We start from the raw sequence: 12,422 nt of genomic DNA on the forward strand, positions 1-12,422 counted from the left end.
CCCCCCCCCTCTAGACATACTTTCGATCGTACACCCTCTTGGGGGAACCGTCATCGAGCTTAGGTCGCCTTTGGTCGCGTCTCTTCGTCGTCGATGGGCAAAATCGAATCTTATCTCGAAGCACCTTTGGCTCCGGTCCGGGCGGCGTCCTATCTTTTACACGTGACATCATTGGGACCGTTCTTGGTCCTCGTTGTCGTCCGGCAGGATCGACGCTCCACAGTCCGGAGCGAGAGGGCAAATGGCGGTGACGCTGGGTCAAGGGGGCAAGGAGGAGGCAGGAGAGCGAGTCGCCGGCTCTAGGAGGAGGCTAGGATGGACGATGGAGAGATTGTGCTGGGAGAAGGGGCCAGAGGAGGAAAATGTGGTGGGGGTGTGAGACGAGAGAAATTTCGGAAGTGTTACCGATTATATGTCTCAATGGCATTTTGGTTGTAATTACAGCGAAGTTGAAGGGCGAGCTGGGCCGGAGGAGGAAAATGTGGAGGGGTGCGAAACGAGAGAAATTTCTGAAGGGCTACTGATTATATGTCTCAATGGTATTTTTATTGTAATTACAGCAAAGTTGAAGGGTGAGCTTTGCGGGAGGGGTGGGAAGCCGGTCTGGAGGGGGGTTTGCTTGTCAGAGCATTTTTTTAAGATGGCTTCATTTAAGCTAAGCCCACATATTATGTCTTTGTTTAGGTTTGTACTTCTAGGGGCCTAAAAGCTCCACAAGCCAAAGCTCAAACATGGCTCATTTGGCATCCAGTATTTTGGCAGAGCAATATGACAAGAGAATGCTAGGCTATAGCCCAGTGGTAAGTACTTGTTGGTGTGCCTATTTCATTTTTCCTCGAGCGAAATATGGTATCTACCATTTTGCCTTGGTACACTCACGTCGCGTTCTTGTACGTGCTCCTGTAATGCATCTTGTATCACCTGCACTTTCTCTCGGACTGTCAATGAAGTGATACACAAAGCCTTCTGCATATTCGTAAAAAAGAAAAATCTGTTGTCTATCATCTGCCAAGCAATTAAATTTGATATACAATTAGAAAACCACCTTTGACACCATAACAAGGAGCTTCAACTTCGTTAAGAAATCATTCCATTCCACAAAGAAAAAACTTCTCTAATTGCTACTCTGGTATACCCTTTATTGTGGCACCTTTATGAACAGAGGGGACATTATTGTGTACCAAGAACATATCCCTTCAATGAGTTTTCAGGTCTTCCTACATTTCAATCAGGTAAATGCCACATGAATGATTGCATGTCGAGCAGAATTTACACCAACTGTAAGCTAACCAGGATAGTAGAAGAGGATCGGCGATTACTGCAAGGGTGCGATTCCATACTTGCTATGGGAGTTCAGTAGCAGATGGTAGACTGGGTCTTGGTATGACACTTGGAGAAGTTGAACCACAATGTAGCCACATGTTGTGATGCTAAAACAAAGAAAGAAAACGAAGAGGATAAGATTCCGTACATAAATAAATAACTGATGCTGCATACACCGCTCAACATTAACACGTATATTGCTTTACATAACTAGAGTTGGAGTACAACATAGTACTCCATCGGTTTTTATTTACTCCGCATATTAGCTTTGACTGAAGTCAAACTTTATAAAGTTTGACCAAGTTTGTAGAAAACAATATGAACATTTACAATAACAAAATATATGCAATGATGAATCCAATGATATATATTTGGTGGTGTATATGTTAATATATTTTCTACAAACTTGTTGAAAATATATAAAGTTTGACTTTAGACAAACCTAATATGCGGAGTAAATAAAAACGGAGGAGTACTTGAGAAAGTAGCTCACACATATCAACCAAAAATAATCCTAGGGGGGATAGAGAGAACATTGAATAATATTCCCTATATATATCTAGTATTAGACGCCTAGCATGAAAAACATAAAAGCTACAACTCATACTAAATTACGTCAAAAATCTGATGGTAATAATCCATTAGCATGGACAAAAGATCCATCGTTAGTTAAGACTCCCAGTTATTATCATATTTGATAGGTAATAGCCCTAGTACTAACTACACCTTATGCTGATATGTAGATACAAGTAATGCAGTAATACTGAAGTTGTACGAACCACAAGAACCCAATTGTTATGTAGTGATATGCTAAGACACTGTATATTGAAGCCCCAAAAAAGAATTATATACCTTCCGAAGCATATCAACAAGCATATCCAAATGACTGCTGAGATCCAAGTCGACTCCCTGTGAACAACCCATACCTGTTGACATGTCATCAAAGATTAACCACTTGGCCTTGTGTTGCACATCAGGGAGTAAAATACAAGAATGTGCACTCCCAACCAAGAAAGAAACTTTGTCAGCTAGAACTGCACAAGGTACTGAACAAGCCAAATATAACCACCATCATGGTAATTAAAAAAATACGAACATTGCTAATTTTCAAAGGGGAGCTAAGAAAGTTGGACGTAAACTGCAATCGGGGTGTAAGCACTGTGGGGAACTAAATATCTTAATCTTGTCCATCCTACTTTAGCAGTGTCAGATAGTAGTAGGCGCTATATTACCATTGCTGCTTACATGTTGGACCTGCTGGTAAGGTTCAAACAGGAATTTATTATGTTCCATTCTTATTTTCATTTTTGACAGAATACGGGTGTCATTTTTTGACAGGTATATCGCAAAATGTGTAGTTTGGAAACTTCCCTTAGAAATGTCATTTTGTGAATCAGGCCAAGGTATGCGTAGCTCCATGAAATAAACTCTAATTGCTTTGAACAACCACTAAGATTTGAAGAATTCTCACCGATATTGCAAAAACATTTATATAGAAGTCAATTAAGGTTGCAGCCATCCACCTGTGCACAAGAAAATTGTGAAGTTGAGATTTCCAATTGCTAATATCAGTAAAATTAGGTAATCCAACCAAACGTACCCAAAAAAAATCAGCGTTTGCATAGTGAATGAGAAAATATATCTACTTAGGAGTACCTAAATTGTTAAATCAATGGAAAATATTCACAAATGTCAGTGCCATTACAATATTTACTTGGGTCATGCCTCTAACGGTTCTCTTTCTTTTGTGGATGGACTCGTAGTCTTGTCCAAAACTATGATGAGTGCCCAGTAGTACTGTGTTACAACTTACTGAGTAACACAGCTATGTACTCATGGACGTGAGCATTAAAATTAACTCTTAGTTGCAAGTTCAGTAAAGATGGGCTTCTAGCACGATTCCTATATCTCATGCTTACTTTATGTTTTGAAACTATTTAGGGCTTTTGTCTATTCTAAAGTTCTGTAGTCTAGTATCTGATTGCTACATTTAGTCTGGACACACAATACTTCAAAATGATAGTTCTACGAAACTGAACAATACGAATTATGAATGTATTCACTTACGGTGTCAACAAATCCTTCCTGAAAGGCAGTCCATCTGTAATGACAGTATACGTGACAAGTGCAGCCATGAGTATGCCCAGAATGCTGAAAATAGTTCTTCCGATGACGACAAAAGAACACTTCCTTTCAGGTAGATTATTTTGCCTGAAAAAAGAGATATCTAATCCATTTAAGTTTGAGATAAGCGTCAGCAGGAAATATAACAGCTAAAATTTGTTTCTTTTCATTTTATCTTGACGTGCCATAGTGCAGTCATCTTCATTCCTCCCTATTCATGTAGTGAGAAGTAGTGACCAACTGTGGCACACTAGAACTTTGCAGGCATTGTACCAACAAGGTGACTCCAGATGCCCATTTTGTTCAGATAATACAAAACTAGTCATTTAATGTGGAAAAGCTGTCTTCTTGATATAATTTATTAGTATTCCTTTATGTACAAGGACAAGGAACTGGAAGTTCAGAATAAGTACAAGAGATCAGAACTATTATCACATTGTACAATAATGGCATAAGAATTGACAATGCAAGCATAATAAACATAATAAATGTCGATAGTCCATGATGCAAAGGAATACCGTCAAAGCTAAAATTGACTTTTTGATAAAATGTTAACAACTGTTGATTAATGCAGTTCTTTTCATAGTTGCAGTTATTAAATCCTCTATTATGATGTCAGAAAAATAGTTGATCCAAATGAATCCGTATCATGCATATAATGGAAAAGAATTCGACTATATACCTGAGCAACAAAAGGTCAAGCGGATTTTGGGAAAGCCCTGAAGATGTTATCTCAAATAACTTGCTAACAATATAAGCACATGTAGTGGCACTGACAAAGTGAAAGAAAAAAACTGTCACGTTAATTGGAATAGAACACCTCCAGTCAAACAGAACTGTGAACAAGCCATGATAAATCAAGAGGATAATAAATTATTTGCAGAAAAGAATACCTGCCGAAACAAATCAACAATACTACCCAGAAGATAGAAGTAATCCAATTTCCTTCCTTGTAGACAACCCAAGTCTGAAAGACCATTAATGAAAGAAACGGTTCAATCTCAAGTCAAAGTTGAAAACAGAGTGTTTATGCCCACATTCCGTAGACAGATAGAAAAACTAAGCCAACATTCTAGTGCTCAAGCCCTGCAGAACCAAGCATCCTTTTTGAGAAAATGCGAGGAATGTGTTTTGATGCATTGATTGGATATGTTAGTATAGCAGCACCTCAAGTTTACATATATAAAAGGTGGACTCTGGAAATTCTGCGTTTGAATCAAGCGGAATAGCTAGTTTGAAAAAAAATTACTGGCTTTGACAATTTACTACTTCGTGTGCAGGCAGGAATTGATGCAAACATGGTTATAGAAGAATGTCTCCTAGCTTCTTCTTTTTTTTGAACAATATGTCTCCTAGCTTGGTTAGTGAGTTAGCAAGTTAGTTAGCTGGACTGCACATCCCATCTCGTAGCTGGAATTATTGTTAGCTTTATTAATTGGGCATGTTATGCATTAATTACTTAAATTGTTTGGGCACTCTTATATAGAGGCTGCCATCTATATCAACAAAAAGAAACATTAAGTTCAGGGACATCCCAATCTCTAGTCTCTTTTCTCTCCAAAGCTAGCCGTGCAAACATGTTGTCCTCTTGGTGATATATACTCCCTCCGTCCCAAAATAACTGTCTCAAGCTTAGTACAACTTTTTACTAGAGCTAGTACAAAGTTGAGACACTTATTTTGGGACGGAAGTAGTATGCCATATGGATCTAAGGATCAATACGAATCTGTGCCATGTACAAACAGTGTATCAAGGATAACATTAATGTTTGAGCCAAAAAATTAATCATCTCTTTGTTAAATTAGTTAAGACAGAGTGATGCAGAGGGGGTACTATTTATTTTCATCTCTTAGTTGCAACCCATGTATAATCATCAATGTTTGAGCCAAAAAAAAGGCAATGCAGTTACAGATATGGCACCACATTTGAGAATTTACAGAATATATTTTCATGCAGATGCAAAGGAAAACACAATGAATCGAAGCAGAGGCAAACACGATGAATCGATACAAGGAACTTGTGGAAAAATATGTCTGGCACAAAGAACCTTATCAACGACATAATATATTTTTCTGATAGTTCTTTTTATTCAAAAACCGATAGTAAAGAAAAAAAAACTGGTAGCTATATGGTAGTCCACTCTTGTAAAATGTGTGTCGCCTGTTGTACTATCAAATATTCTAAACATCACAAGCTTTATGTAAATAGCATCTGAACAAACTAATTGCTTAGCAATGAGAAAATAGAAATACATAGATAGAGGAATTACCGAAATCGCTGCTATATTTACATAAAGATCAACCAGTGTTGTCACCATCCACCTGCACACAGGAAGAATTAATATTTCCAACTGAAGATCATTTGAGAACATATAAGATTGGACAATAACAATTATCCGCATACTCTGATGCAATGCATAGTTCACGGACGCTGCTTCGGTGCCGTAACTGCACCTGCAGTTGGGTCAATGGCATGTGGGCCAGCCGTCTGTTAGGCCCACATGTCACTGGCCCAACTGCAGGTGCAGTTACGGCACTGAAGCTCAGTCCATAGTTCACTGGCTAAAAAGTACTCCCTCCGTAAACTAATATAAGAGCATTTAGATTACTATTTTAGTGATCTAAACACTCTTATATTAGTTTACAGAGGGAGTATCAACTCTCTCAAGAACACACTGCCCACAGGCATTACTCAACACTGTATTTGAAGAGGAGCATTTCTCAGGAGCTGCCTAAACATTATTCAACACTGTATTTATTTTAAGAGTACCATTTCTCAGGAGCTTGTGTAAGATTTACATAGGCATATAGTGACTGAATTTCATGAGGAAATTAAACCTCATAACTGAACATATAACTTCGCAAGTGCTACAAATGGTGCTAATTAATCACACCCTTTCGGAATATGGATGGTTCATAAATCATAATACTGGCAACCGCTAGTAAGGCAGGTTATGCTATACTAATCCTCAAAAGAATATCCTATTCACACCAACAACAAAAAATGTGTAGCAGCTTCCTACCGATCCACAAGGGAGCACACCAGAATGAGATGTTCTTCAAAGGTGAAAAGAAAGAACAGTTACTCACGGGGTCAGCAGCTCGGTGCGAAACGGCGAGCCGTCGGTGATGCAGGTGTACACCAGGGTGCCCACCATGAGGCAGCCAAGCGCGGCGAACACCGCCCTGTACACGACTAGGGTACCTGCCGCCGCCATGGTCGCGCGCTAGGAGCTTACTGCGAGACGAAGAGGGCACGGAGTTTGGTGGTAGAGTTGTGGCGAAGACAAGCAAGTAGGAGGAGGAATTGCCAATCGTCCAGGCGGGTACTGTGGATGGGATGCTGACACGTCGGTGAGGCGGAAGCGGTGGCGGAGGTGGGGCCACGTAGGGCGCACACGCCGCCGCCGTTTGCGACTTGGTGAGGCGAGGGGGTTGCGTTTGGAGACTGGCTCGTGAAGAGAGACGTCCCGTGAAGAGGAGGAGGCCACCGGATTCCAGCGCTGGTCGGCGAAGGAATTGAGACGTGCACACATACCTAGAGCTAGGCCTCCGCCTCCTCCTCCTCCAAAAAAAAAAGTTAGGGTTCGTGCCTTTCGCCGGCGCCGGCGCCGGTCCGTCTCGTCTCCGGTGACCCTAGGGCCATGGAGGCGTAGTGGATCCTGGCAAGGGCCGGCGGGAGGGCTTCGTTTTTAGTCTTTTTTTCAATTTTGTTAGGGTTTGTGTCCTACTCAGTAAGGCGGGACGGCGGCGGCTCCCTGAAGATGAAATAAAGGTCTCCCCGCCTAGCCCCCGTTCCGACGGTGCGTCTAGCATCATTGGTGGGCGTGTGGAGGTGTGTCTCCGGCAGATCTATCTTTGGTGGATTTGCACGAATCTCGTCGTTGTTTGTCTACGTTCGTGTGTCTTCAGTTTGGATCCTTTCAATCTACATTTATTTTCATCGGCGGCGGTTGTTGTTCTGGGGTGCTGGTCCTATGGGGCCTTAGCACGACGACTTCCCGACTGTCTACTACAACAAGTTGTGCCCGGCTCCGGCGATGGAGTGGCGATGACGGCGACGCGCCTTCAGCTCGCTTCGGTGCTTGTAGTCGTCGCTAGATGGTCTACGAATTTGGATGTAATTTTTATTTCTGGTATTCGTTGTACTGTCATGATTAAAGATGAATAGATTGAAAGTTTTTCTGCAAAAGAAAAGGCGTGTATGCCCATTCTACGGCGAATCCTTTTTCTTTTTCGAGAAAACTCTACGGCGAATCATGTGTCGCTCTCTGTGACTGCGACCACAATTATGGAGGAAAATCACATGCGCCCGCCTCAATTAGCTACTCTGGTTTTCTCGATTCTAATGTCAAGACTCACAAGCTCGCGAAGCACGCTTTATCCTTATTAGGCTGGCCGGCATGTCTGGCTTGGTCGGCCGGAAGGACTTTTTTTCGTCCATGTAAACATTGTGAAGAGTTAATAAAAAAACTTCGGAGTTTGTCTAAAGAAAAACAACAAAGGTCGTTGTCCAGTTTATCTTTACCTAATAATAAAGCAAATTGGGTTTCTTTCGTCCGTCATGTCATTTTTTCAGAAAAGTCCCTCTATTTTAGAGAATTCAACCCGCAGTCATGTTTTAAGTTAAAACGAATCGCTTTTTCATATTTTACATAAAAATCCCTGTATTTTGTTGAAATCAATCCGCAATCCGGATTTAAGTCACATCCGAACCGTTATTTTACATTTTTCGAAACCCCCCTGATGTTTTAGGTAATTCATTCGTGGATCATATTTAAGTCAAACAATGTTTTTTTTAATCATCCATATCTTTTAAACCGTAACTCCGATTTGAACATGTTATATATGAAATTTAATTAAATTTTTTTGTAGAATATGAATATGAGATTATTTTCACCTGTTAAGTATTATATTATTTTGGAATATATTTAAGTCAAACAAATGATTTTCTAAATTATCCGTATCTTTTGAACTGTAACTTTGATTTTAACATATCATATATGAAATTTTATTAGAAAAATATGTGGAATCTAAATATAATGTTAATTTTACCTGTTAAATATTTTTTAAATATCGTTTTGGGAGCAAACTTATAATTTATAGCGTAATATCCATTTTCCTTTCGTACCAGCGGCGACCCAGATTGCAAATAAACACCCCACTATAACAATAAGGAAAAGAAAACATCGATAACTACACATGTATATCTCTAAAAAATGTCGCAGGGGAAAACAACAGATTTCTCATCGTGAGAGTGAGAGAAAGCGAGAGAGAGAGAGGAAGGGAGAGGGAGGAGAGAGGGAGAGAGAGACGCCTTAGGATTAAACATATTCAAACACGTTTTTTTGTGTGTGTGAACATCGAGGCCATCACCGGCGAGGGTGAGAAGGAGGATAAGCGGCAACACAAATATGATGCCTCGCAAAAATAAAAGAGATGGACCTATTGTGATCTTGAGTGATGGTTGTTGGGTTAAGAGTGTGTGTTATGTTTTCTCTCCCGTTGCAATGCACGAGCTCTTTTGCTAGTAAAAAAGGTTGTTGTCGAGATTTTTAGATTTCCTGTCTATCGGAAATACTAACTGCAAAGGGGATGTCAATCGAACGTTTTTATGGCATTTTTTTGTAAGTATTTTATGAAATTTTTAGGTGGGAGCAGATACCAATTTCTGTCTATTTTTGCCACAAAATGTTCTTCTTTCCAGGAACTGTCATACATCTCTAAAGAAACTGACAGGAAACGTTTGCAAATGCCACCCATCACTGCGAACGTTTGCTGGATATTCGGATCCTTTTCTATTTGTTCTCTTTACCAATTTTGACTTTTTTTCTTTTCATTTCTCCCTTTTCTGGTTTTTTATTTTAAATTTAAAATTGATCACATTTAAAAAAATTAATTCTCAAAAAAGAAGTTATTTTAAATGTTCAGATTATCTAAAAAAATTGTTCACATCTTTAAATAGTATTCACAAATTTTAAAAAATCATAATGCCTTCAAATTATTCGCAATCTTTAAAAAATCCCCCATACGTGGAGACTGATTCGGAATGGGCTAGCGGCAGGGTCAGAATTGCTGCGGAGAAGAATCAAGGGCAGTGCCTTCTGTGTTGCTTGTGGTCGAGAAGAAACAATATACCACAGATTCTGTTGGGAAACGTTGCATGAAAAACAAAAAAAATTATATGCACACGCAATGATTTATTCATGGAGATGCATAGCAATGAGGAGGAGAGTGTGTCTACGTACCCTTGTAGACCGTAAGCGGAAACATTCCACAACGCGATTGATGTAATCGAACTTTCTTCACGATCCAACCGATCTAGTACCGAACGTACGGAACCTCCGCGTTCAGCACACGTTCAGCTCAGTGATGTCCTTGCTACTTCTTGAGCTTGCGTTGGTTTTTTCCTTGAAGAGGAAAGGGTGATGCAACACAGTAGAGATAAGTATTTCCCTCAGTTAAGAACCAAGGTTATCAATCCAGTACGAGAAACGCGCAAGTCCCTAATAGATGCACCTACACAAACAATCAAACACTTGCACCCAACGTGATAAAGGGGTTGTCAATCCCTTCACGGTCACTTGCAAAAGTCTGATAGAGATAGATAAAACTAAACAAAAGATAAAAAAAAATTGGATTTTTAGGTTTATAGATATGAAAATAAAAAATTGCAAAATAGTAGATCAGAAACTAATATGATGAAAAATAGACCCGGGGGTCATAGGTTTCACTAGAGACTTTTCTCTTGAAGGCAAATAATATGGTGGGTGAGCAAATTACTATCGAGCAATTGGTATAAAAGCGCAAAGTTATAATTATGCAATATAGACATCACGTCCGTGTCAAGTAGACCGACTTCTGCATGCATCTACTACTATTACTCCACACATCGACCGCTATCCAGCATGCATCTAGAGTATTAAGTTCATAAAGAACGGAGTAACGCCTTAAGTAAGATGACATGATGTAGAGGAATTAACTCAAGCAATATGATGAAAACCCCATCTTTTTATCCTCGATGACAACAATTCAATACGTGTCTCGCTACCCCTACTTTGTCACTGGGTGAAATCACATAAGATTGAACCCAAAGCTAGGCACCTCTCCCATTGCAAAAAAAAACAATCTAGTTGGCCAAACCAAACCAATAATTCGAAGAAAAATACAAAGATATCAAATCATGCATATAAGAATTCAGAAAAGATTCAAATAATATTCATAAATAAGCTGACTATAGATCCACAATTCATCGGATCTCGACAAATACACCGCAAAAGAAGATTACATTAGATAGATCTCCAAGAACATCGAGGAGAGCATGGCATTGAGAATCAAAGAGAGAGAAGAAGCCATCTAGCTACTAGCTATGGACCCGTAGGTCTGTGGTAAACTACTCATGCTTCATCGGAAGGGTAATAGAGTTGATGTAGATGACCTCCGTGATCGAATCTGTAAGGGCATTTTTATCCCCAAGGTGTTTTGGTGATTAATGACAATGCTTTTGCGGACTAATCGTGTGCATTGAGATTTTCAGAGATTCATCCTTTGGCACGAGACGATTCCCTCCCCTCGGTGTTTTATTCAAGACGGTGCAGCTCTTTCGTTTCCCTGTTGGTGGACTAGTTGCGTAGGAGTCACTGTACTATCAAGAGGGGATCCGCTTTGGTAAGGCTAGGGTGGAATCAACACGTACACATCCTTATTGCACCCGCTGATCCTTCCCGCTTCAATGGAGCTCTCCTTCCCCTCTCTGTTTTCTCTGTCTGGCCCCAGCAGTAGTACCGCGGGCCACAGCGGTAGTACCACCGAAGCGCAACAAGCGGTAGTACCGCTCCTCAGCGGTAGTACCGCTTGCTGTCTTCCGCTGTAGTACCGCTATGGGTCCGAGCTACTACTGCCTCGACTCGAGGCCTCGTTCTCTCGTGTCGGGTTCTGCGGCCTAGCTGTGGCAGTAGTGGCGGTAGTACCGCCCTTACCACCGCGGCAGTACCGCTCTGGGTCCAGGACCTTGCTCCCCTCATGTGCATGACAGTACCGCTAGGTGGCGCGGTAGTACCGCTGGCTCAGAGGTAGTACCTCCCACCCAAGCGGTAGTACCGCTCTCTACGGGGCTGCTTGGGGGGGTAACGGTTGGATTGTTCCCCCCACTATATAAAGGGGTCTTCTTCCCCAAAGTTGACCTACCTCTTCCCCCAAAAGCTCCATTGTTGCTCCAAGCTCCATTTTCGCCCGATCTCTCTCCCTAGCCAATCAAACTTGTTGATTTGCTCGGGAGTGGTTGAGAAGGCCCAGATCTGCACTTCCACCAAGAGAAATTTGATTCCCTCACTAATCCCTAGCGGATCTTGTTACTCTTGGGTGTTTGAGCACCCTAGACGCTTGAGGTCATTGCGGAGCCATAGTCCATTGTGGTGAAGCTTCGTGGTGTCGTTGGGAGCCTCCAATTGAGTTGTGGAGATTGCCCCAACCTTGTTTGTAAAGGTTCGGTCGCCGCCTTCAAGGGCACCAATAGTGGAATCACGACATCTCGCATTGTGTGAGGGCGTGAGGAGATTACGGTGGCCCTAGTGTCTTTTTGGGGAGCATTGTGCCTCCACACCGCTCTAACGGAGACGTACTTCCCCTCAAAAGGAAGGAACTTCGGTAACACATCCTCGTCTCCACCGGCTCCACTCTTGGTTACCTCATGCCTTTACTTGTGCAAGTTTATTTGTGTTGTATCCCTTGCTTGCTTATGTGCTAGTTGTTGTTGCATCATATAGGTTGCTCACCTAGTTGCATATTTAGACAACCTACTTTGATGCAAAGTTTAATTTGGTAAAGAAAAGTATAAAAAGTATTAGTTGCCTATTCACCCCCCCCCCCTCTAGTCAACTATATCGATCCTTTCAATTGCTATCTGAGCCTCGTCTCTTTTTTAAGGACTTTGTCGTCCGAAGAGTATGGTTGACATCATAGACGGTGTGGAGGAGC

General features: G+C 41.2%; 1 protein-coding gene across 4 annotated transcripts; it reads right to left on the bottom strand.

Moving 5' to 3' along the window:
- Positions 1–801: 801 nt before the first annotated feature.
- LOC123159228 (uncharacterized) lies at positions 802–6,996 on the bottom strand. Of its 4 annotated transcripts, none has more exons than XM_044577056.1 (9): positions 6,537–6,996; positions 5,717–5,768; positions 4,341–4,414; positions 4,130–4,219; positions 3,391–3,534; positions 2,795–2,846; positions 2,176–2,249; positions 1,341–1,430; positions 802–921 (listed from the first exon to the last, which is right to left on the bottom strand). In XM_044577056.1, the coding sequence occupies exons 1-9, from the start codon at positions 6,662–6,664 to the stop codon at positions 918–920; spliced, it is 708 nt and encodes a 235-aa protein (XP_044432991.1). In that variant the 5' UTR covers positions 6,665–6,996; the 3' UTR covers positions 802–917. The 4 variants fall into 4 exon arrangements, with proteins under 4 accessions (XP_044432991.1, XP_044432990.1, XP_044432988.1 ...); XM_044577055.1 differs by lacking the exon at positions 802–921 and adding an exon at positions 946–1,217 and having other exon boundaries at positions 6,537–6,983; XM_044577053.1 differs by lacking the exon at positions 802–921 and adding an exon at positions 946–1,217 and having other exon boundaries at positions 1,320–1,430; positions 6,537–6,980.
- Positions 6,997–12,422: the final 5,426 nt, after the last annotated feature.

The sequence above is a fragment of the Triticum aestivum genome, chromosome 7B (genome assembly GCF_018294505.1).
Source record: "Triticum aestivum cultivar Chinese Spring chromosome 7B, IWGSC CS RefSeq v2.1, whole genome shotgun sequence".
NCBI classification, from domain to species: domain Eukaryota; kingdom Viridiplantae; phylum Streptophyta; class Magnoliopsida; order Poales; family Poaceae; genus Triticum; species Triticum aestivum.

What these genes read in the sequence shown, in the direction of transcription:
- LOC123159228 (XM_044577053.1), bottom strand. Translation starts at nt 6,664, where the DNA reads ATGGCGGCGGCAGGTACCCTAGTCGTGTACAGGGCGGTGTTCGCCGCG. An exon ending in CGCACCGAGCTGCTGACCCC is followed by an intron (nt 5,769 to 6,536) that starts GTGAGTAACTGT and finishes TCCTGTGTGCAG; the next exon opens with GTGGATGGTGACAACACTGG. An exon ending in TTGTTGATATGCTTCGGAAG is followed by an intron (nt 1,431 to 2,175) that starts GTATATAATTCT and finishes TCTTTGTTTTAG; the next exon opens with CATCACAACATGTGGCTACA.